Raw genomic sequence first — 26,590 nt, forward strand, 5'->3', positions numbered from 1 at the left:
ATGTCAACCCCTCTAGCACTTCATAGATCTGGTTTTCTTTGTTCCTAGGTGGTGTACAAGGGAAGATTTAACTGTAATACAGTGTTCTCTGATTCCACCTTTGCTTGGCAGTACACAACTTTCAGTTTTCTTCCTAACAGCAATTGCTAAAATGAGATACTCAGTAAAATGGCTAAGGTTTTTTCAACTATCCATTCATTGGAAATTGCTATTAAAATAACTCCAGTTTAGTTGTTAAAAATTTCTGGTCTCGAAGGAATCTGGTCCAAATGTGGTCACTATCCTTGGAGAGAAAAGCCCTGTTTTTCAGTTTAACGTTCAAAAAACACCTTATATTCCTATGATCATAAAAATGTATTCAGCTTCAAAGTTAAAAACACCACAAAGCTTCGTCGGTTAGTCACACAGACCAGATTTGATACACATCTGCGCTAAGTTAGCCGAATGCAACCAGGTGATTGATAGAAGCACTACAGCTTGTCACAATGCCCAATGCCTTGTGAGGAGCACAAACTATGATTCCTGCTCCTGACCACTATGCAGCAATCCCCAATGAGAAGTCTGCATGTGTGAACACTGGCTGAAGACATGATTTGGGTCAGCTATGAAGCCTATCTATGACTGAACAGCCTGCTGCCACTCATCGTCTGGACTCACAGATGAATAAAGCTTTCAATGAATAGTTCTGTTATAGCCATCTCTTATCTAGGATCTTAGAATTCCAGTGGAAAGAGAAGCACTGCTGTGTGGGCAAGGAAGATAATGCCACCTCTTTGCTTTTATGTTTACACAGGTCAGACGTAATGGAAGAAACACTGATCATTTGAAAGGCTCTGCAGCAATTTAAGTTTAATTGACAGCATTTTAATAATTTTGACTTCAATGAGGGGCAAGCATAATTTTCCTATCCATGCGCCAGTTGGTTAGCTAAATTTGTCGTCAGGAACTAGCTGCCATGCGGAATGGTTGAAACAGATCACACTGGCACATTTAAGGGGAGGCTTGATGCATACATAAGGGAGAGGGGAATAGAGGGATTATAGGGACGGGGGGAAAACAGGGTGGCAAGAGGTAATTAGAATATGAGGCAGCTTATAAAGACTGTATAGACCAGTTGGGATGAATGATCTTTTACTGCACTGCAGATTATATGTAATTTTAGGTAAGGAAGAAAACTTAAAGTTGAACACAAGCCAAGCAAGGGCAGAACATGAGATTTTATATTTTATTCCAAGTTCATAAGCATGGCTCCTCATTCACGACATCAATTCACTGACTTCCTTCACTTGAAAACATGGATAATGTCCGTTCTCTTTCCACCATCATTGCCCTCTCTTTTCCCTTCTAAGGTTTTTTTTTCTGACGACATCTTGTTTCCTGAGCCCCTCTCCATACCTCATCGAGTTAAAAGCTGGTACCTTTAATTGTTACTTTGTATTGACATGATTCTTGTAGGAATATTTCTTTGTGTTTGTACGTGACAACTTAAGGAAACAGCAAAAGCTGACAGAAAGCTTAAAAAAAACATAAACAGCCCTCATCACCCACAAAGCCAAGAAGTTAGACTGAAAGTGCACTGGGACAGTGGGACACAACACGCTCTCAGGTTGACCCAAGTGCCTCCAGTCCAGGGTTTGCAATCTACTATGGATTTATTAATTATTAATGTTACTTCTTACATTTCTCTGTGGATGTTTACTGCTTTAACAGAAGCACTGGTTCTCCAGTTTCTGCTTGGCAACAAAGGAACCAGCACTATGCCTCGGTTTAACATCTCATTGAAAAGCTGGCACCGCTAACAATGCAGCACTCCTTCAGTACTACACTGAACTTTCAGCCAAGATCATGTGCTCCATGTGAAGATGGACTTGAATTCAAAACTCTTATGCAGACGTGAAGGTGACACCACCGAGCCAAAGCTGAAAATCAGGATAACTCCAGTCTTCGTTATTTTATTTCCAATTAACTGCCAAGTGCAGTAATAGAAATGTTCCATTTATGCATTCACATCAACATCCTCATCTCAAAAAGCAGCTGCAACTTGTTTAATAAACACACACAAAACAGCCGAACATACTGTAAATAAGTTTTTAAAAATAGCATTTTTAGCAGATTATATATAACTTTTTCAGAAACAAGTGCTAAACAAATACATGAGCAACACAAAAACCATTAGCTTATCTTAAACCTTTTCTGCCCCACCACGCACAAACAGTTGGAGAACTGTTGTCTAATGATTGTCCTGTCCTCCAGCAGATCCTAATCATGTTGCCTTCCAATCAAAGTGTGGGGGGGGGGGGGGGGGGGGAAAGAGAGGGGGAGTTTTTTTAAAACTCAAATGCTGACAACTGAAATGCTGTCAGCTTAACAGATCGATGGTTGGCCTGCATGTATGGTGACATTATCTTTGACAGAAAATCTGTTACCTTGTTGATATTATCCTTTTAGGGAAATGGTTACTTTGTGTTTTGCATGTTGAGACCTTGTTCAGATAATGAGCTGACAAGAATGTTCACATATGATGCTACATTTGTTTCATGTACTGCTCCAATATTCATCTTGGAAATGCAAGTATTGCCAAGTTCTGAACCCTTACAGTATCTGTTTTTGTGCAGTGCTACTTTTGCAAAACAAATTTAAGGAAAAAGATTAAACAAATGAATTGAATGCTATATCTGAAACCTATGCAGTAAAACATTACCTCAAAGACCAAGGCCAGTTGAAGAAACCATCATTTAGAATACTGACACTTGTGTTATATTATGAAAATACAAGCGATAGCAAACAAAAATGATGGAAGCATGCCGCAGAGATCACTACAATCAACCCTACAGCACAACTGACCATAAATAATTGTGGATACATGCAACAAAAGCTTCTCCAATGCAGACTGTGTCATACACAATGAATAACATTAAAGAGTAAGCAACCCCATACACACTAAAGCAAAGTGATAAAAGATAAAATAAAAACAGAAAGCACTGGAAATATTCAGCAGGTCTGGCAGCATCTGGAGTGAGTGGAGTGAAACAGACATTTCAGGTCTCTCTCTCTGGACTAATGCTTTGTCTTTTACTACAACTATTTGCACTGCCTTTGCCTTTGTTCCAGGACATCTTTGTCATTTAATCTCTCCTGCTCTCTGCCCTATCACACACCTTCCCTTCCCCCTTTCACTTGCTCAAAGCCTACTACATTTCTAACCTTTGCCAGTTCTGATGAAAGGTCATAGACCTGAAACATTAACTCTGTTTCTCTATCTACAGATGCTGCCAGACCTGATGAGTATTTACGATACTTTGTTTTTATTTCAGATTTCCAGCATCCACAGTATTTTGCTTCTATGTAGGATAAAAATAGATGTAAACTAATGATAATCAATTTGGACTACCTCTTCTTCACTGGTAAATCACAGCAAATTTGCTGCTTCACATGCTTATGGACCTCTAGTTTGCAGCCTGCCCAATATTGGAATGTTGACAGAGCCAGGATTCAGTGCTGTTCCTTTCATATTTGTCCTTTCTCTTTAGCAAGATAAAGGAATGCAATGAGAGCACAGAAAAATTCCACTAAAAATAAAGTTGGTTCTACAGCTTTCCCCCTCCCTCTTCCTGTGGGCTAGCACCTGTCCTCCAGTTAGCAGCTGTCCACAATTGAGATCAGGAACTCACTGCGTGAACAATCATCGGTTTGCAGCTACGTCTTCCAACTTTTTGGTGCGCGTTAGAGCAATCATAAGCATGGCCCTTGAGCAAGACTGTGGTCCGAGAAATTTAGTGCAATGCTGCTTTGAACTGTCACTGTCGAGAATGTATTTCCCCATTTTATGTATTTCTCATTTGTGAATTTTTATATGTCACTTTTGTCTCGAAATAGCAAACCAAAAGTTCATTATGTAAGGAGGAAGAGTATTGGAAGACTTGCACGTTGTTTACACACAGCACTGCACTAAATTATTCCTGGATGATCTAGTTGTCTAATACATCACAGAAATAGTAAGGCTTGTTATTTGGTGTCATCCACGGCTCAGCAGAAACACACTTACCTTGGAGTCAGAAGGTTGTGGGTTCAATCTCCATTCCAGTGACTTGAGCACATTGATTGACACTTTAGTGCAGTTCTGAGGAAGTGTTGCACTGTCAGAGGTGATGGGCTGAATTTTACCAGTGCACTGCAGTTCACGGTGGCGCACTCTGATGGTGGTGTGCATCCCACGCGGGTGCGCTGTCCCTGAGACCCCGTGATGTTCCGCACAGGGGCTGATTTAAATAGAGGAGGCGGTGCTGCCTCCCCTGATGACGCAAGAGGGGGCAGCCGCTGCATCCCTGGCAACGGCATCTGGTGCCACTGTGCCATTTTTATAGGGCATTAAGCCCTTAGCAGAGATTTTAAATTTTAAAGGGGCCAGGACTAACTTTTAATAAAAACAGTACATTTAACATAAAAGCACCACTTCCACCCCAATGATCAGACAATAAATTTATTTACCTCTCCCCCTGAAAAACCATTCTTGACAGTCCCGACCGTTAAACCTTAAACTTTGCACTCTTTGCCCTTCAACCCCTTCCCATCATCCCATAGCCAATGAAAAATGTTTTCCCCACTCCTCCACCCCTTCCACCTTGAAAATTTTATTCCTCCCCCCCCCCCCCCCTCCCCACCAGGTTCTTGCCTCGGAAATCTATGGAGTTCTGAAGGCGCGTGGAGGATGAACAGCGGCTGTAAAATCAGCGTGGGATGGCTGCCACCTGCAGGTAAGTTTATTTGCATCTAATTAATGGTAATCTGCATATTTAGATGAAAGTCCCGCCGTCAGGCGGCCGGTGGGCAGCACCAAGGTCGCTGCGCCACCACTAATATGCGGAATTTTCAGAATTTTCCCTGCCCCGTACCACGACCTGTGGCGTCGAGGGGCTGGTAAAATTCAGCCCAATGTCTTCCAGCTCAAAAGTTAAAGCAAGGTCCCATCTGCCCATTCACATGATAATAATGGATCCCCATGGCACTTTTTGAAAAACAGCAGGGAGTTCCCTTGGTGTACTGGCAAACACTTATCTTTCAACCAACATCACAAAAAAAATTGACTACTTATCTCATTTCTGTTTATGGAATTTGATGTACACAAATTTCCTTCCATGTTTCCCAACATTACAAGTGGTTCCACTTCAAAAAGCACTTCTTTGGCTAAGAAGCGCATTGGGGCATCATGAAGTGGTCTATAAATGCAACTTCTTACGGATGGGCTCTTCCTGATAGGGGGAATATTGCCAGAGGGATCAATGCAAAAAAAAAAAAATCACTGAATATGACAAAGAGCAAGGTACCTGCTCTAGCTGCTTATCAATGTAGAGTGGAAAAAAGCAGAGAAAACAGGTTATTCCAAGATGACTTGATGGGTAAATGTATCATGCACCTTCATTCAATTCCTGGTTTGTACTGACCTAGGTGGTGTCAGCAGTAGCAGTGCAATTAGTCTCAGTCCCTGATGTGGAGATGAAAACAGACCTGATGAGACTTGGCTATAGTGTCCTTGATGGTCACCTCAAGGAACGCTCCATATTTAAGTGCACATATGAAAAACAGTAGTGGAGAAGAAGTCCTAGAGAATACCAGCACTTATTAACCCATGCTTGGGGTATGAATGGGGAGGGGCGGAATGCAGAGGTGACGGAGGAGAGATGTGAAAGAATCATTCGTGGACTCTGGATGGAGAAAACCTGATGAACTAAAATGTATTTTCTTGCTATGGAATTTACATTAGGCGTCAGTGACTTCAGGACTGGAAGGGAAAAAAGTAGAGAAACCAATTTATTCCCAGATGACTCCATAGGTAAATGCAATACATATCTTAATTCAATTCCTGGTTTGTGCTGAGTTAGGTGGTGTCAGCAGTACTAGCAGTACCACTTATTCTTGGCACAAGAAAAAATATGGAAGAGTAAGGGCAATAAGCGATCCACAATTCGAAAGTTGACAACTTCCCTGTTGCACCCATCTGCCATTTTAAATTCTTAATACTTTTTATTCCAACATTTTTAAAACAAGTGGCAAAATAAAAACTTTGCAAAAAAGGTTAAAAATACTTCAAAAATCCTACGTTAAATGACATAATTGATGACTACTGAATATGCAAGAATATTTTGTGCTGGAAGGATGATGCTGGTTCCTGTTCTCTGCTACTGATGGTCAGTACCATCAGTCTGTTTGTATTTTGCTCGGCCTACCATTTTTCCACCAACAAATTAAACTGCTCTTTGAAGCAGCAGGGAAGAGAGAAATTAACTGCAGCAGGCAATCGAGTACAAAGCCAACCAGGAAAAATTGGTTCCTCCGAAAAAGATTCTTACATCGGGAACAATCGCACAAAGAACAATTTCACAGCATGCCAAGATGGTGGACCAGATCACTGATCTACAAATATATACATTCTGCTATAATTCAAATTGAATAATAGACAGAACGCCTTGTCTCTGTACAATATCAGACAAAAGAACCCTGGGGAGGGGGGTGGGGGGGAGGAAATGGCTCCTAATGGTTACTTTACACAGATGGGACAGGTTATATTTAAATAGCAACATTAAATTCCAACTAATGATCTGCTTCTTGTGCCTAATACACATCTGGACTCGATTCTATTAAGTCATATCACCCATTAGTTTCAAGGGTGAACAGATCCAAGGAGCTCACAAGGCAGTTCTGCTGCTTTCTTGAAACGAAAAACAAATCCCTGCAATCAATTTACTTTGTTTTTGTTATAAAAAGGATTTGCAGAAGTTTTAAGATTTTCCATTTCCCACCAGCCTCTCCATCCCCCTCCCCTCCCCCAGCCTCACGGTTCCCCACCTCCCCCAGCCTCTCCGTTCCCTCCCCACCACCAGCCTCTCTGCTCTCTTCAACCAACCTCCCCAATCCCTTCCCTCAATTGTTGAACATTTATGAAGGAGGGTGAGAAAAATAAGAGTACTTTTAGTACAGTGATCAAAGACTAAAATGAACCTGACGAGGGACAGATCGTTCAGAATCCATTCCCATGAGAGTCCAGTTCTGGATTCACAGCCTGTGCTATCTGTAACCCTGAAAAAACTGACACTGATCTACTCACTGCCACCAACCTCTGCCTGGTCGGTCTTTACTGGCATATATCTGGAGCTTTGAGCCATAAAACATGGAAGAAATCAGATCAGTGCTTACCAGTCAATAAGATTGCTAGAAAGCAACACAAAAGAAACAATTACAGGATTACAATTAGCCATGGCCACATGATCAGAATAGTCCAACGAGATGCTGAAAAGACATACACAAATCTGCTTTATATATGCAAAAATAGTGTGCCAAGTTTAAAAAAACATTATACTGGTTGTTAGAAGGTAGGTAGTTTTTTTTGGATAAGTGCGATTGTGTTGCTTTTTCATGGTATTGGGAAGAATGATCTTGCCTAATATGATTAGGGTTGGTGAACAAGTAGAGAATAACCAATTAGAGAAGAAAAATACACTTAATCAATGAGGAAGAAAATGAACTTAATGAAGAAAATTGACACTCAGGCGGAACAGTCACAACATAGACAATGAATACAAGACATTATTTTTAATTGATTTTCATGCAACTGTAGTTATGTATACTGTCTAAAAATTGCATGCATTACCTTAAGTTCTGAATGGGGAATTAAACAGAACTTCAAAAACTTTTATTTTGAACACATACAAGCTGGCTTTAGAAACATTTCTTCCCAACAGAAAAATCCCAAAACAGACTCATGGCTGCAGAGGTTTTATAATAGATCAAATGTGTAATGTTGAAAGGCCTACTGCCAATGGAGTACAGAGACCCATACTGATAGTATTAATGCTTACCATGTGTTCCATGCATATACTAATTTCCCCATCACTGTAAAATGCTCCATAGAAGCCCACAATATATGGCGAGTTACATTCGTGCAGCACCTGGAGCTCTCTGATGATTTGATTGCGAATAGCAGGCTTTATTTCTAAGTGAATCAGCTGGAGAGAAGAATAAAATCTTGGAGTTAGATCCTTTATTGATGACTACTTGAATCCATTACTTTTTTAAAAAAGGGAAAATCTAACCATGATATGTTTTCACTTGGAATTATACTGGCCTTTACAACTCTTACAAAATCAGGTTTCTAGGAATGTCACAATTTGTTCCAGGAGTTTCTAGGAACATCACAATGTGTTCCTTGCTGATTTTCCAGATACCAAGTAGTCTATCTGCGACACTACAAACATAGCTATCTACAAAAACTCATTCAGGTGAGTACAGAGTTCTATCTGTTGCCTTAAGCCTGCTGCAGCATACAAATATATTGAGTGAGGATCGAGTCAAACTGCCCAGTTTTTAACACTCAGTGGGGATTTTACAAAGAGACAATTTATTTTGCACACATGCCATGATACTAACTGGGCAAACAAAGCAACCTTCACTCGAACAGTCTGTTTAGGTTAAAGTTAGACAAGGAGACGGTTGCATATTGGTAATGTCACTGGACTAGTAATCCAGAGGCTCAGGCTAATGCCCTGAGGACATGGGTTCAAATTCCACCATGGCAGCTGGTGGAATTTAAATTCAATTAATAAACATCTGGAATTGAAAGCTAGTGTTAGCAATGGTGTCATGAAACTATCATTGATTGTCATAAAAACCCCTTCTAATGTCCTTTAGGGAAGGAAATCTGCCATTTACCTGGTCTGACCTACATGTGACTCCAGACACACAGCAATGTGGTTGACTCTTAACTGCCCTCTGAAATGGCCTAGCAAGCCACTCAGTTGTCAAGGGTAATTAGGGATGGGCAAAAAATTCTGGCCTTGCCAGCGACACCCACATTTCATGAAAAAGAATTTTAAAAAACTTACTTAACTGGTGCTGAATTTTAGAAAGAACTCAAAATTTAATTCCTCGATGCTTACTTCTGCCAATTTTTTTCATTTTTTTGTGTAGTTGTTAAACCTTTAACAGAAGAGTTGGTTTAGAGGAGACACAAACTCAATGTGTGAGGGAATTAATTGAACAGTTGAAAACAGAAGACAGAAGCTTCTTCGGTTGTCAGCAGTGCCATTAAACTCCCTCAACTCATCAAGCTCAGCATCTCTTCCAAGCTAGTTCCTCCAGTGATGCCAGCATTTCTCATTGAGCTTGAAAGAGCATCAATGGTGAGATATGAAAAAGAATTGCAATTATACAGTGCTTTTCACAACCACGTCTCCAAGCATTTTACAGTCAATTAAGTACTTCTGAAATGTAATCACTGTTGTAATGTAGGAAATGCGGCAGCCAATTTACACACAGCAAACTCCTACGAATAGCAATGTGACAATGACCAGATAATCTATTTTTGCAATATCGATTGGGGGACAAATATTGGCCAGGATACCGGGGATAATGCTCATGATCATCTTTGAAATAGTAGCATAGGATCTTTCACATCCACCTAAGAGGGCGGACAGGGACTCTGTTTAACATCTCTTCTGAAAGATACCACTCCCGACAGTGCAGCACTCCCTCTGTGCTGCAGTGGAATGGCAGTCTTGATTTTTGTGTTTAAGTCCTTGCACTTCACAGGAGCGTTATAAAGCAAAATTTGACAGAGTGAAAAGCAGATTTAGGGCAGATGACCAAAAGCTTGGTCAAAAAGATAGGTTTTAAGCAGCATCTTGAAGGAGGAAAGAGAAGTAGAGAGGTGGAGAATTCCAAAGCTTCAGGCCTAGGCAACCGAAGGCATGACCCCCAGCAGCAGACCAATTAAAATTAGGGATGCTCAAGAGGGCAGAATGAAACGAGTGCAGCTAACTTGAAAGTTTGTGAGCAACATAGAACATTACAGCGCAGTACAGGCCCTTCGGCCCTCGATGTTGCACCGACCTGTGAAACCATCTGACCTACACTATTCCATTTTCATCCATATGTCTATCCAATGACCACTTAAATGCCCTTAAAGTTGGCGAGTCTACTACTGTTGCAGGCAGGGCCTTCCACGCCCCTACTACTCTCTGAGTAAAGAAACTACCTCTGACATCTGTCCTATATCTATCACCCCTCAACTTAAAGCTATGTCCCCTCGTGTTTGCCATCACCATCTGAGGAAAAAGACTCTCACTATCCACCCTATCTAACCCTCTGATTATCTTATGTCTCTATTAAGTCACCTCTCCTCCTCCTCTCCAACGAAAACAACCTCAAGTCCCTCAGCCTTTCCTCGTAAGACCTTCCCTCCATACCAGGCAACATCCTAGTAAATCTCCTCTGCACCCTTTCCAAAGCTTCCACATCCTTCCTATAATGCGGTGACCAGAACTGCACGCAATACTCCAGGTGCAGCCGCACCAGAGTTTTGTACAGCTGCAGCATGACCTCGTGGCTCCGAAACTCGATCCCCCTACTAATAAAAGCTAACACACCATATGCCTTCTTAACAGCCCTATTAAATCCCTGAAAGTTGCCACCCAGGTTATGTACCTGGACACCAAGATCTCTCTGCTCATCTACACTACCAAGAATCTTCCCATTAGCCCAGTACTCTGCATTCCTGTTACTCCTTCCAAAGTGAATCACCTCATACTTTTCCGCATTAAACTCCATTTGTCATCTCTCAGCCCAGCTCTGCAGCCTATCTATGTCCCTCTGTAACCTACAACATCCTTCGGCACTATCCACAACTCCACCGACCTTCCTTCGTGTCATCCGCAAATTTACTAACCCACCCTTCTACACCCTCATCCAGGTCATTTATAAAAATGACAAACAGCAGTGGCACCAAAACAGATCCTTGCGGTACACTACTAGTAACTAAACTCCAGGATGAACATTTGCCTTCAACCACCACCCTCTGTCTTCTTTCAGCTAGCCAATTTCTGATCCAAAGCACTAAATCACCTTCAATCCCATACTTCCGTATTTTCTGCAATAGCCTACCGTGGGGAACCTTATCAAACGCCTTACTGAAATCCATATACACCACATCCACGGCTTTACCCTCACCCACCTGTTTGGTCACCTTCTCAAAAAACTCAATAAGGTTTGTGAGGCACGACCTACCCTTCACAAAACCGTGCTGACTATCGCTAATGAACTTATTCTTTTCAAGATGATTATAAATCCTATCTCTTATAACCTTTTCCAACATTTTACCCACAACCGAAGTAAGGCTCACAGGTCTATAATTACCAGGGCTGTCTCTACTCCCCTTCTTGGGGACAACATTTGCTATCCTCCAGTCTTCCGGCACTATTCCTGTTGACAATGACAACATAAAGATCAAGGTCAAAGGCTCTGCAATCTCCTCCTTGCCTTCCCAGAGAATCCTAGGATAAATCCCATCTGGCCCCTCTAATTTTTTTTCATTACACGGCCAATTTGTTTACGTGCACAGGCCCTTTAAATTTTGTGCACATTTGCGATAACTTAACGGCCCCAACTTGTTTGCAGCCTTTGCGGAAAGTTCCGGGTTGCTCCATGACCGCACAGCTTAAAGGGAACATTGGTTGTGGGGCTGGAGATTCTAGTTAGGAAGAGGTGAGGCAATGGCATGATTTGAAGACAAGGATACGAATTTTAAAATTGAAATGTTGTTTAACCAAGGGCCAATGTAAGACAGCAAGCACAAGAATGGGACTTGATGTGAACAAGAACACAGGCAGTAGAATTTTGGATGGCAAGTTCACGGAGGGTAGAATGTGAGAGGTCAGCCAGGAATGCGATAGAATAGTCAAATCTAGAGGTAACAAAGACATGGATGAGGGTTTCAGCAGATGAGCTGAGGCAGGGTTGGAATTGGGTGATGTTATGGGGGTGAAAATAGGAGGTATTAGAGATAGCGTGGATATATGGTTGGAAGCTCAGCTTGGGGTCTGGCTCGGCCTCAGAGTTGCCAGGGAAAGGGATGTAGTGGGGAACTGAAGATAATGGCTTCGGTCCTCCCAATAATTAGTTGGAGGAAATTGCTGCTCATTCAGTACTGCATATTGGATCAGCAGTCTGATAAGTTAACAGTGGAGGAGTTGAGAGGCGTGATGGTGAGGTAGAGCTGGGTGTCATCAGTGTACAAGTGAAAACTAATGGCGTGCTTTCAGATGGTGTCACTGAGGGGCAACATGCAAATGAGAAATAGGAGGGGGCCAAGAATAGATCCTTGGGGCACACCAGTGATAATATGGCAGGAGTGGGAAGAGAAGCCATTGCAAGTGATACTCTGGCTACAACTGGATAGATGAAAATGGAACTAGGAGAATGCAGTCCCAACCAGATGGACGACAGTGCAGAAGCACTAGAGGAGGATGGCGTGGTCAACCGTGTCAAAGACCGCGGACAGGTCAAGAAGGATGAAGAGGGATAGTTTACCTTTATCACAGTCACATAGGATGTCATTTGTGACTTTGGTAACAGCCATTTTGTGGCAGGGGCAGAAACCGATTGGAGGGATTCAAACATGGAGCTCCAGGAAACAGGATTTGGGAGGCGACAACACATTTAAGGACTTGAGAGGAAAGTGAGGTTGGAGATGAGGTGGTAATTTGCAAGAACAGCGGGGTCAAGGTTTGTTTCTTTTGAATGAGAGGAGCGATGACGGCAGATTTAAAGGAGAGACAGACAATACCTGAAGAGACAGAACCATTAACAATATCAGCTAATGTGGGGACGAGGAAGGGAAGTTGGGTTGCCAACAGTTTAGTGGAAATCGGATTAAGGAAACAGGAGGCAAGTCTCAGGGATAAGATGAGCTTGGAGAGTGCATGACGGGAGACAGAGAAACTACAAAAAGATGAGAGTTCAGGGCTAGGGCAAGAGGAAGTTTGGCTGGATGAGCCAGTGGAAGGGAGGGAAGCGGCAGAGGCTGCTGATTCGATAATCTTAGTGACAAAGTGCACGAGCTCCTCGTACTTGTTGGAGGTGAGAGTCGAGGAGAGGAGAGAGGGGATTAAGCCGACAGTTTATAGTTGAGAAGAGAGACTGGGGGTTATCTCTATTCCAGAATCATCCTGGAATGCAGTGAACAGTGTTAGCAGACGAGAACAGGACCCGATAGTGCTTGATGTGGTCCAGCCAGATAAGGCGGTGAATGGCTAAACCAGTTGCTTACCAAATCCGTTCAAGCATTCGTCCTTTGGACTTAAGGGAGTGGGGATGAGGGCTGAACGAGAGGGAACAGTCGGGGTGAGAAACAGCATGGCTTTTATTGGGAACTAGGGCATCAAAGGTCAAGGTGTGGGTGCGGTTGAGCAAATCAGTAGCTGCAGAAAAGTTGTAAACAATGAAGGGCCAAAGTCTAGACAGCTGGGATTTTGAACATGTAGCTGTAAGTGAATTGGGGGTAGTTCTTCCAGGGATAATTACAGAAGTTAGGGTTGGGAGGGCGAAGAGAAATATGGGTGGTGAGCGATACAAGGAAGTAATCAGAGATGGCCTATCTGTGACTGATATGATGGGAGTAGTGAGGCAATGTGAGATGGCAAGGCCAAGGGAGTGGCTGTGAATAGGGACTGGGGTGTTTACATGGTGTGAGAGATTAAGGGAGGATAAGAGGGCTGTGACGCAGAGGAGAGACACATAATGAGATGAAGTATGAAAACACTGAGGATGAAAGTCATTTGGTTCAGAGGCTGAGGGAGAACAGCAATGAAGGTCTCTCGGTGAGAAAAATTTTACTGGAGTTGGATGGGCGGTAAAGAACGAGGATTTTAAATGAGAGGTGATGGAACAAGGAGAGATGCTCAAAGGAGGAGAAAGTGCCAGATGAGTAGGGTGTCAGGCCAAGGTGTGATTTGGTGATAGGAGTAAGTGGTGGAAGGTTTAGCTAGGCAGGGAAACTTCATTTACTCAGCCAGGTTTCCATCAAGGCCATGATGTTGATGCATCACTTGCAATAAACTAATGGATGGCAAGGGCCTTGTTCACAAATGAACGGACATTCTGCAGAGAGGTCTGAGCCGCTGGCAGATTCCAAAGTCAGCAGTGGGAGGGGTGAGCTTAATGGGAAGACGACTGGCAAGATTAGCCCACAGTTGGCACACTGGGCAGTAAGTTTGGCAAGAGTGTCGGGGGCGGTAACTGGGGTTGCTGCTTGTAATGAGCCAGCACTGAGTGCCTCAATGAGCCCTTCAAAGGATGCTAAGCGGCACAGAGGAAAGCTGTGGGCTCATCTAAGTGGGAATCAAGACTGAAATGGCAGCAAGACTTGAGAAGTGTTGAAGGTTTGGGGTAGGGATTTGGAAGGGCAAATTACAAAGAGAGAAGTGAAAGGAGGTATGATGATAGAAGAAAGAAATCTAGGAGGGGTAAAGAGAAAAGAAATTAAAAAAGGGAGGAAAAAAAGTGGAAATAGAAGCGATGGGCGAGGGGCCAGAGCAGCAGCCGAAATGGACACAGGGAAAACTCAAATTACTTAGGCTAGAATACGTTTCCCAAAACAAAACAAAAACTTCCAAAAATGCAGATCCAAGAGGATGAAGATGAAGCTCATTGGATTATCACAACAGATGTTGGATGAGCAAAAGCATTTGTATCTATTTAGCAACTTTGAAACAAGAAATGTTCCACAGCACTTCAGAAGATAACAAGGAAAACGGCATTGTGCAAATGGAGAGATTAGAAGGTTTATTAAGAGTAGTCATGTCTGGAGGTTTCCAAGAGGTGGACAGGTTTAGGAGGGAGTTCCAAAATATAGATCCAAGGCAGGAGACCTGGGAGCTAGTACAGGTCAGTAAGGATAGGGGTGATGGGCAAACAAGAGTTTAAATAGTGTGGGACAGGATATGTCCAACAGGATTTTGGACAAGTTGGAAGTTTGAGAAGAGTGCAGGATGGGCTGCCAGCTCAGAGTCTTAAGAGTAGTCAAGTCTGGAGGTGACAAAGGGTATCAATGGTAAAAGGGCAGAGGCAGGAGCAGAGGTGAGTAACACAGCAAACATGGAAGTAATTGGTCTTGGTGATGGATAGGAAATGGGTTTGGGGTTTAAGGTTGCGGCTGGGTGATTTTAATCTACATATGAACTAGAAAAATCAGACTGGAAATAGTAGCCTGGATGAGGAGTTCATAGAATGCTTTCAAGATAGTTTCTTAGAGCAGCACGTTCTGGAACCAACCAGAGAGCAGGTTATATTTGACTTGGTATTGTGTAATGTGACAGGATTAATTAATGATCTCAGAGTAAAGGCACCTCTAGGTAGCAGCGACCACAATATTAGATTTTACATCCAGTTTAAAAGAGGAGAGTGGATCTAGGGCTAGTATTTTAAACTTAAATAAGGGCAACAAAGTGGGCACGAAAGCTGAGCTAGCGGAAGTGAAGTGGCTTACTAGGTTAGGAGATAGATAAGCAGCGGCAGACATTTAAGGGGATATTTCAGAATACTCAGAATAAGTATATTCCTACTAAAAAGAAAAATTCTAAGGGGAGGACCCAACATCCGTGGTCAACTAAAGAAGTTAAGGAAAGCATCAAACTTAAGGAAATAGCATATAAATGCGCAAGGATGAGTGGCAGGTCTGATGATTGGTCAGAATATAAAGAACGGTAGAGAATGATTAAAAGTTAATCAGGAGAAAGAAACTGGAGTATGAAAGGAGGCACAGTGGCGCAGTGGTTAGCACCGCAGCCTCACAGCTCCAGCAACCCGGGTTCAATTCTGGGTACTGCCTGTGTGGAGTTTGCAAGTTCTCCCTGTGTCTGTGTGGGTTTCCTCCGGGTGCTCCGGTTTCCTCCCACATGCCAAAGACTTGCAGGTTGATAGGTAAATTGGCCATTATAAATTGTCCCTAGTATAGGTAGGTGGTAGGGAAATATAGTGTCAGGTGGGGATGTGGTAGGAATATGGAATTAGTGTAGGATTAGTATAAATGGGTGGTTGATGGTCGGCACAGACTCGGTGGGCCGAAGGGCCTGTTTCAGTGCTGTATCTCTAACTAACTAAATGTAAAAAGATAGCAAGAGCTTCTACAGGTATTTTAAAATGAAAAGAGTAAGTAAAGTGAGTGTTGGTCCTCTAGAGAGTGAGAATGGGGAGCTAATAGTAGATAAGAAGGAAATGGCGGATGAAATGAACAAATATTTTGCTTCTGTCTTCACTACAGAGGATACAAAAAAATTCCAGTAATAGCTGTAAATCAGGAGGTGGAAGGAAGAGAGGAACTTGGTGAAATTATAATCACCAGGGAAGCGGTACTGACCGAACTGATGCAGCTGCAGGCTGACAAGTCCCCGGGTTCTGATGGACTTCATCCTTGGGTCTTAAAAGAGGTGGCTAATGAGGTAGTGGATGCGTTGGTGCTAATTTTTTCAAAATTCAATAGACTCCGGAAAGGTTCCATCAGACTGGAAAGTAGCAAGGGTATTCAAGAAGGGTGGGAGCCAGAAAACAGGTAACTATAGACTATAGCTTGACGTCGGTCATGGGGAAGGTGTTAGAATCAATCATTAAGGAGGTTATAGTGGTTGGGGAGGGTTTAAACTAAAATGGCAGGGGATGGGAACCTTTGCAAAGAGTCAGAGGGAGGGGGGGGGGGGAATCAAAGATAAGAACAAAAGACAGTAAGGGTAATAGGAAAAGTGATAGGCAGAGAAATCAAGGGCCAGAATCAAACAGGGCCACAGTGAAAAATAGTGGGAAGGGGACAAGTAATTTTAAAAAGACAAGCCTTAAGGCTTTGTGCCTTAACGTGCGGAGCATTCGCAATAAAGTGAATGAATTAATCGCAGAAATAGATGTAAATGGGTATCATATAGTCGGGATTACGGAGATATGGCTGCAGGGTGACCAGGGATGGGAAATGGACACCCAGGTGTGTTCAGTATTTAGGAAAGACAGACAAAAAGTAAAAGGTGGTGGAGTTGCATTGCTGGTTAAAGAGGAAATTAACGCAATAGTGAGGAAGGATATTAGCTCGGACGATGTGGAATCTGTATGGGTAGAGCTGAGAAACACTAAGGGGCAAAGAACGTTAGTGGGGGTTGTATATAGACCCCCAAACTGTAGTGGTGATGTTGGGAATGGCACTAAACAGGAAATTAGAGTCGCATGCTATAAAAAAAAACATCTATAATTATGGGTACTTTAATCTGCATATAGATTGGGCAAATCAAATTAGTCACAATACCGTAGAGGAGGAATTAATGGAGTGTATACGAGATGGTTTTCTGGACCAAAACGTTGAGGAACCAACTCGAGAACAGGCCATCCTAGACTGGGTATTGTGTAATGAGAGGGGAATAATTGACAATATAGTTGTGCGAGACCCCTTGGGGATGAGTGACCATAATGTGATAGAATTCTTCATCAAGATGGAGAGTGACATAGTTGATTCTGAGACGAGGGTCCTGAATCTTAATAAAGGAAACTACGAAGGTATGAGGCGCGAGTTGGCTATGATGGATTGGGAAACGTCAATTAAAGGGATGACGGTGGATAGGCAATGGCAAACATTCAAAAAAGTGCATGGATGAACTGCAACAATTGTTTATTCTTGTCTGGCGCAAAAGTAAAGCAGGAAAGGTAGCCAAACCATGGCTTACAAGGGAAATTAGAGATAGCATTAGATCCAAGGAAGACGCATACAAATTTGCCAGAAAAAACAACAGACCTGAGGATTGGGAGAAGTTTAGAACTCCGCAAAGGAGGACCAAGGGATTGATTAAGAAGGGGAAAGTAGAGTACGAGAGTAAGCTTGCAGGGACCATAAAAAACTGACTGTAAAAGTTTCTATATGTATGTGAAGAGAAAAAGATTGAAGATGACAAATGTAGGTCCCGTACAGTCAGAAACAGGGAATTTATTATGGGGAACAAAGAAATGGCTGACCAACTAAATGCATACTTTGGTTCTGTCTTCACATGGGAGGACACAAATATCATACCAGAAATGTTGGGGAACACAGGGTTTAGTGAGACGGACGAACTGAAGGAAATCAGTATTAGTAGAGAAATGGTGTTGGGGAAATTGATGGGATTGAAGGCCGATAAATCCCCAAGGCCTGATAATCTACATCCCAGAGTACTTACGGAAGTGTCCCTAGAAATAGTGGATGCACTGGTGGTCATCTCCCAAGCTTCTATAGACTCTGGAACAGTTCCTACAGATTAGAGGGTAGCTAATGTAACCCCACTATTTAAAAAGGGAGGTAGAGAAAAAGCAGGGAATTATAGACCAGTCAGCCTGGCGTCGGTTGTGGGGAAAATTCTAGAGTCCATTATCAAAGATTTTATAGCAGAGCACTTGGAGAACAGTGATAGAATCGGGCAGAGTCAGCATGGATTTACGAAAGGGAAATTATGCTCGACAAATCCACTAGAATTCTTCGAGGATGTAACTAGTAGAGTTGATGAGGGGAAGCCAGTGGATGTAGTTTATTTGGACTTTCAGAAGGCTTTCGACAAATCCCACATAAGAGATTAGCGTGTAAAATTAAAGCGCATGGGATTGGGGGTAGTGTATTGCGATGGATAGAAAATTGGTTGGCAGACAGGAAACAAAGAGCAGGAATAAACGGGTCTTTTTCCAAATGGCAGGCAGTGACTAGTGGGGTACCGCAGGGATCGGTGCTCGGATCCCAGCTATTCACAATATATATCAATGATTTAGATGAGGGAACTAAATGTAATATCTCCCAACTTGCAGATGATACAAAACTGGGTGGGAGGGTGAGTTGTGAGGAGGATGCAGAGAGGCTTCAGGGTGATTTGGACAAGTTGAGTGAGTGGGCAGATACAGTATAATGTGGATAAATGTGAGGTTATCCACTTTGGTAGCAAAAATAGGAAGGCAGATTATCTTAACGGCTATAAACTGAGAGAGGGGTATACGCAACGAGACCTGGGTGTTCTCATACACCAGTCGCTGAAGGTAAGCATGCAGGTGCAACAGGTGGTAAAAAAAAAAAAGGCAAATGGTATGTTGGCCTTCATAGCGAGAGGATTCGAGTACAGGAGCAGGGATGGCTTGCTGCAATTGTACAGGGCCTTGGTGAGGCCACACCTGGAATATGGTGTGCAGTTTTGGTCTCCTTATCTGAGGAAGGATGTTCTTGCTATAGAGGGAGTGCAGCAAAGGTTTACCAGACTGATTCCTGGGATGGCAGGACTGACGAATGAGGAAAGATTGAGTCGGTTAGGATTATATTCTCTGGAGTTCAGAAGAGTGAGGGGGGATCTCATAGAAATCTCTGAAATTCTAACAGGACTTGACAGGGTAGATGCAGGAAGGATGTTCCCGATGGTGGGGGAGTCCAGAATCAGGGGTCATAGTCGAAGGATACGGGGTAAACCATTCAGGACTGAGATGAGGAGAAATTTCAGTAAGGCGTTTGATAAGGTTCCTCACGGTAGGCTATTGCAGAAAATACGGAAGTATGGGGTTGAAGGTGATTTAGAGCTTTGGATCAGAAATTGGCTAGCTGAAAGAAGACAGAGGGTGGTGATTGATGGCAAATGTTCATCCTGGAGTTTAGTAACTAGTGGTGTACCGCAAGGATCTGTTTTGGGGCCACTGCTGTTTGTCATTTTTATAAATGACCTGGATGAGGGTGTAGAAGGGTGGGTTAGTAAATTTGCGGATGACACTAAGGTCGGTGGAGTTGTGGATAGTGCCGAAGGATGTTGTAGGATACAGAGGGACATAGATAGGCTGCAGAGCTGGGCTGAGAGATGGAAAATGGAGTTTAATGTGGAAAAGTGTGAGGTGATTCACTTTGGAAGGAGTAACAGGAATACAGAGTACTGGGCTAATGGGAAGATTCTTGGTAGTGTAGATGAACAGAGAGATCTTGGTGTCCAGGTACATAAATCCCTGAAAGTTGCTACCCAGGTTAATAGGGCTGTTAAGAAGGCATATGGTGTGTTAGCTTTTATTAGTAGGGGGATCGAGTTTCGGAACCACGAGGTCATGCTGCAGCTGTACAAAACTCTGGTGAGGCCGCACCTGGAGTATTGCGTGCAGTTCTGGTCACCGCATTATAGGAAGGATGTGGAAGCTTTGGAAAGGGTGCAGAGAAGATTTACTAAGATGTTGCCTGGTATGGAGGGAAGGTCTTACGAGGAAAGGCTGAGGGACTTGAGGTTGTTTTCGTTGGAGAGAAGGAGGAGGAGAGGTGACTTAATAGAGACATAAGATAATCAGAGGGTTAGATAGGGTGGATAGTGAGAGTCTTTTTCCTCAGATGGTGATGGCAAACACGAGGGGACATAGCTTTAAGTTGAGGGGTGATAGATATAGGACAGATGTCAGAGGTAGTTTCTTTACTCAGAGAGTAGTAGGGGCGTGGAAGGCCCTGCCTGCAACAGTAGTAGACTCGCCAACTTTAAGGGCATTTAAGTGGTCATTGGATAGACATATGGATGAAAATGGAATAGTGTAGGTCAGATGGTTTCACAGGTCAGCGCAACATCGAGGGCTGAAGGGCCTGTACTGCGCTGTAATATTCTAATTCTAATTCACCCAGAGAGTAGTGAGCCCGTGGAATTCGCAACACAGAAAGCAGTTGAGGCCAAAACACTATGTTTTCAAGAAGGAGTTAGATATAACTCTTGGGGCGAAAAGGATCAAAGGATATGGGGGGAAAGCGGGAACAGGTTACTGTGTTGGATGACAGCCATGATCATGAGTGGCGCAGCAGGCTCGAAGGGCCGAATGGCCTACTCCTGCTCCTATTTTCTATGTTTCTATAGCTGGGCACTTAGAAAAACTCAAGATAATCGGGAATAGTCAGCATGGTTTTAGTGAAAGGGAAATCATGTTTAACCAATTTATTGGAGTTCCTGGAAGGAGTAACATGTGCTGTGGATAAAGGAGAGCCCATTGACGTACTGCACTTGGATTTCCAGAAGACATTTGACAAGGTGCCAGATAAAAGATTATTGTGCAAAGTAGGAGCTCATACGGTAGGGGATAACATATTAGATAGAAGATTGGCTGGCTGGCAGAAAGCAGACAGTATGAATAAAAGGGTCCTTTTCTGAGTGGCAGGATGTGACGAGAGGAGTCCCGCAGGGGTCTGTGCTGGGGCCTCAACTTTTTACAATTTATATCAATGACTTTGATGAGGGGAGAGATGGCATGGTAGCTAAATTTGCAGATGACACAAAGATAGGTAGGAAGGTATGTTGTGAAGAGGACAGAAGGAGGTTGCAGACTGACATAGATAGGTTGAGTCTTTTTCTTCTTCTTTGGCCTCCTTGTCTCGAGAGACAAAGGGTAAGCACCTGGAGGTGGTCAGTGGTTTGTGAAACAGCGCCTGGAGTGAATATAAAGGCCAATTGTAGAGTGACAGACTCTTCCACAGGCACTGCAGATAAAATTGGTTGTCAGGGCTGTTAGACCATTGGCTCTCCCCTTGCGCTTCTGTCTTTTTTCCTGTCAACAGTTAAATATCTTCGACTCGACACTCATTAGCCCCACCTTTGAGTGAGGTTGAGTGAGTGGGCAAAAATCTGGCAGATGGAATATAATGTGGGAAAATGTGAAATTGTTTACTTTGGCAGGAAGAATTTAAAAAAAAACAGTATTACTTAAATGGAGAATGACTGCAAAATTCCTGGGTGCAAAGGGATCGAGGTGTTCTGGTGCATGAGTCACAAAAGGTTAGTATGCAGGTACAGCAAGTAATAAACAAGGCTAATGGAATGCTACCCTTTATTATGAGAGGAATTGAAAATAAAGGCTAACTTTGATGGCATCAGACAGGAACTATCAAAAGTTGAATGGGAGAGGCTGTTTACAGGTAAAGGGACATCTGGCAAGTGGGAGGCTTTTAAAAGTGAGATAGGAAGAGTTGAGGGCCGGCATGTTCCTGTAAGATTGAAGGGCAAGGCTGTCAAGTTTAGGGAACCTTGGCTGACGAGGGATATTGAGGGTCTGGTCAGGTCAAAGGAGGCGGCATATGTCAGGTACAGGCAGTTGGGATCAAGCGAGTCCCTCGAGGAATATAAGGGATTTAGGAGTACACTTAAGAAGGAAATTAGGAGGGTGTAAGGGGCCATGAGATTTTCCTGGCAGATAAGATAAAGCAGAATCCTAAAAGATTCTACAAGTATATTAAGAGTAAAAGGGTAGCTAGGGAGAGAGTAGGCCCCTTAAGGATCAGTGTGGTAATCTATGTGTGGAGCCACGGGAAATGGGCGAGGTCTTAAATGAATACTTCTTGTCTGTATTTACCGAGAAGGTCATGGAAGCTAGTGAGTTCAAGGGAGGGAACAGCGATATCCTGGAGCATATCAACATTACAAAGGAGGAGATGTTGGAGGTTTTGAAGTGCATTAAGGTGGATAAATCCCTAGGGCCTGACCAGGTGTATCCTAGGATGCTATGGGAAGCAAGGGAGGAGATTGCTGGCAGAGATTTTTGTATCATTGTTAGCCATGGGTGAGGTACCGGAAGACTGGAGGATAGCTAATGTTGTGCCTTTATTTAAGAGGGGCAGCAGGGATAAGCCAGGGAACTACAGGCCGGTGAGCCTTACATCAGTGGTGGGAAAGTTATTGGAAGGGATTCTGAGAGACAGGATTAATATGCATTCGGAAAAGCAAGGTCTGAGTGGGGATAGTCAGCATGGCTTTGTGCGTGGGAAATCAGGTCTCACGAATTTGATTGAGTTTTTTGAGGAGGTTTCCAAGAGGATTGATGAGGGCAGGGCGATGGACCTTGTCTACATGGACTTTAGCAAGGCCTTTGACAAGGTCCCACATGGTCGGCTGGTCTGGAAGGTTCGAACATATGGATTCAGGGTGAGCTAGCCAATTGGATACAGAATTGGCTTGGTGATAGGAGACAGGGAGTGGTGGTGGAGGGCTGTTTTTCAGATTGGAGGCTGGTGACCAGTGGTGTGCGGCAGGGATTGGTGCTGGGCCCTCTGTTGTTTGTCATATATATTAATGACTTGGATGTGAATGTAGGGGGCATGATTAGTAAGTTTGCACTTTGGTGGTATAGTGGACAGTGAAGGTGGTTGTCTAAGGTTACAATAGGATATAGATCAACTGGGAAAGTGGGCAAGGGATTGGCAAATGGAATTTAACGCAGACAAGTGCGAAGTGATGCATTCTGGGAAGTTAAACCAGGTCAGGACATATACAGTGAATGGCAGGGCCCTGGGGTGTGTTGTTGAGCAGAGACACCTTGGAGTGCAAGTACATAGTTCCCTGAAAGTGGCAACACAGGTAGACAGGGTGGTGAAGAAGGCATATGGCATGCTTGCTTTCATTGGCCGAGGCACTGAGTACAAGAGTTGGGACGTCATGTTACAGTTGTACATAACGCTGGATAGGCCGCATTTGGAGTACAGTGTGCAGTTCTAGTCGCCGCACTACAGGGAAGATGTGATTAAGATAGAGAGGGTGCAGAAAAGATTCACAAGGATGTAGTCTGTTTGGCCTGGAGTGAAGGAGGCTGAGAGGGGACATGATAGAGGTATATAAAATTATGTGAGGCATAGATAGGGTAGATAGCCAGAGTCTGTTTCCCATGGTAGGGGTGACTAAAACTAGAGGGCATAGATTTAAAGAGAGAGGGAGGAGGTTTAAAGGGGATCAAAGGGGTAAGTTTTTCACACAAAGAATAGTGGGTATCTGGAATGAGCTGCCAGAGGAGGTGGTGGAGGCAGGAACAGTAGCAACATTTAAGAGGCATCTGGACAGGTACTTGAATGAGCAAGGCATAGAGGGATATGGAATTAATGCAGGCAGGTGGGATTAGTATAGTTTTAGTTTAGTTTAGTAGTTTAGAGATACAGCACTGAAACTGGCCCTTCGGCCCACCGAGTCTGTGCCGACCGTCCTAGACTAATTCCATATTCCTACCACATCCCCACCTGTCCCTATATTTCCCTACCACCTACCTATACTAGGGGTAATTGCTAATGGCCAATTTACCTATCAACCTGCAAGTCTTTGGCATGTGGGAGGAAACCGGATGGTCGGCATGGGCGCAATGGGCCTGTCTCTATGCTGTACAACTCTATGACTCTATAAAAGGACGGATGTTATGCTTCAATTATACAGGGCATTGGTGAGACCAAATCTCGAATACTATGTGCAGTTTTTGTCTCCTTATTTAAGGAAAGATGTAAATACGTTGGAGGCTGTTCAGAAGAGGTTTACTAGATTAATTCCTGGAATGAGCGTGTTGGCTTATGAGGAAAGGTTGGGCAGTCTGGGCTTGCTTTCACTGGAGTTTAGAAGAGTGAGGGGAGACTTGAATGAAGTATATAAGATCCTGAACGGTCTTGATAAGGTGGATGTGGAAAGGGTGTTTCCACTTGTGGGTGAGTCCAGAACTAGGGGGCATCGTTTTAAAATTAGGGGCGACCTTTTATGACAGAGATGAAAATTTTTTTCTCTGAGGGTTGTGCCTCAGAAGGTGGAGGAGATGGGGGTCATTGAATATTTTTAAGGCAGAGGTAGATTGATTCCCTTGCCTAACAAGAATCTAAGGTTATCGGGGGTAGATGAGAGTGTGGAATTCAAAACACAAACAGATTAGCCATGATCTTATTGAATGGCGTAGCAGGCTCGACGGGCCGAATGGCCTACTTCTGCTAATTCGTTTGTTCGTATTGCAGCTAGTCTGGTTCAGTTGGAGAATGTGGCAATGGAAGTAGATGGGATTAATGGCAAGGGAACAGATTCTTGATTTTAAATGAGAGGAAGTACTGATTCTTCCAAAACTTTATGGCAGTCTGATAACAGAGAGGCAGTCAAAAAATTGATAGAAGTCATGGAGGGATACAGCTCAGTATCATCAATGTACATGAAAGCTGATCATTTGTGGAGTACGTCGGAGGGCAAAGATTTAGATAACAACAGTAAATAAAGATGTAGGCATGCTCCAGGCAGTTGTTGAGCACAGTTTCTGCTGTTGATAGTGCTTCTGCTTGTGCCAAAATCATGCAAGCCTGGTTATGCAACTCTAGAGCTGAATAAATACTGATTGGTAACTCATCAATGAAGAAGAAAACTATAATCAATTTCTACATAAGTAATCAGAGGTATCTTTCACAAGAATATATTTTACAGGAAGAAAAGAATAGTGAAGTAGAGGGAGGAACACATAGGTATTGCAAAATGAACCGGAGGCGCCACGTGGAAAAACTATTTATGCAACGTGTGGTTACTATCTGGAATGCATTACCTGAACGGGTGGTGGGAACAGATTCAACAGGAGATTTCAAAAGGGAATTGGATAAATACCAGAAGGAGAAAAATTACAGGGATATAGGGAAAAAGCCAGTGAGTGGGACTAACTGGATTGCTTTTTGAAAGAGCAGGCACAGACTTGATGGGCCGAATGGCCTGCTTCTGTGCTGCACTATTCTATGATTCTGTAACAAGTTAAAGAACTCAGCTGAAAATGGCGTGGGGTCAAGTTTACCCTCTCAGAAGTGTATTAATATAAGGAAAACTATGGCAATTACCTGCATTCTACTGTCCTTTAGCATTGAATGAAAATGACAAATTAATAGAAAAAAAAAGACTTGCATCTGGATAGTACCTTTCATGGTCACCAGACGTCCCAAAGCACTGTACAGACAATAAAATACTTTAGAATTACAGTCACTGTTGTAATGTAGGAAATGCGGCAACTAATTTGCACACAACAAAACAGCAAAGTGATAATAACCAGTGATGTTGATTGACGGGTAAAAATTCCCCTGCTCTTCTACAAAATAGTGCCTTGGGATCTTTTACATCCACGTGAAAGGGCAGATGGGGCCTCAAACTAATGTCTTATCCGAAAAACACCACCTCTGACAGTGCAACACTCCTTCAGGGCTGCACTAGAGTGTCAGCCTAGATTTTTGTGCTCATGTCCAGGAGTGAGACTTGAACTCTCAAACTTCTGAATCAGAGGTGAGAGTGTTAGCAACTGAGCAACGGCTGACCCATATGCTGCACACAATCCTTAAACTATTCAATGATTCTAACTCTTGAGTTTTAATAAGTCATAGTTAAATTGACTTCAGTATATCTGAATTACATCACCTTATTTTGCTCATAAAATACACACAACAAATTAATTTTCTGCCATTCTGGCTGTTTCATCTCCACTTAAAGCCTGATCTTTTGTTGTTAAATTACACTTTACATGACACTTTGACACAGCTGCTGCAAAGCTATGGGACATTATTCTTGGACTCTTGATTTAGTTACTCAAAATTAACATGGACTTTCCATGAAAAGCCCACGTATAACTGCACAAATTTCCATCTGAAGAATCTATTAAATTTTCATGATTTGGAACTCAAATGTTCATCAAAAAATTTGAGAAGCTTCAGTTGCTAAAGATTGGGAGATTGCCACAGCTAATTCAGACATTACCAGTCACCAAATTCTATCAATATAAGCTTACCTTTCTTGCCATAATAAGTCCTGATGGCTTGTGACGTACTTTGGTAACGACACCGCCATTGCCAGCACCTAGTTCACATATCTTATCAAAGTCATCATCTTTTAGTTCACCAACTTTGGCCTTCTGTGTAAGAAAGGCTTCAAGTCTCTTTTTCTGCTGCTCATCAAGCTCAAGTTCCTCCAACTTCTTCTGCAGGGCTTCTAGGTTAGCTCTAAAAACCAAAAAAAAATGCCAAAGATCTTGA

General features: G+C 43.0%; 1 protein-coding gene across 1 annotated transcript in view; it reads right to left on the reverse strand.

The window, feature by feature from the left end:
• The window catches only part of map2k2a (mitogen-activated protein kinase kinase 2a), a 99,813-nt gene that overhangs the window by 53,578 nt on the left and 19,645 nt on the right, over positions 1-26,590 (reverse strand). Inside the window, exons 2-3 of the mRNA XM_068016612.1 lie at positions 26,347-26,557; positions 7,854-8,000 (exon numbers count right to left, since the gene is read on the reverse strand). Of these exons, the coding sequence (XP_067872713.1) occupies positions 7,854-8,000; positions 26,347-26,557 (358 nt within the window). The remainder of the gene's footprint in view (positions 1-7,853; positions 8,001-26,346; positions 26,558-26,590) is intronic.

This window comes from Heterodontus francisci, chromosome 36 (assembly GCF_036365525.1).
Source record: "Heterodontus francisci isolate sHetFra1 chromosome 36, sHetFra1.hap1, whole genome shotgun sequence".
NCBI classification, from domain to species: domain Eukaryota; kingdom Metazoa; phylum Chordata; class Chondrichthyes; order Heterodontiformes; family Heterodontidae; genus Heterodontus; species Heterodontus francisci.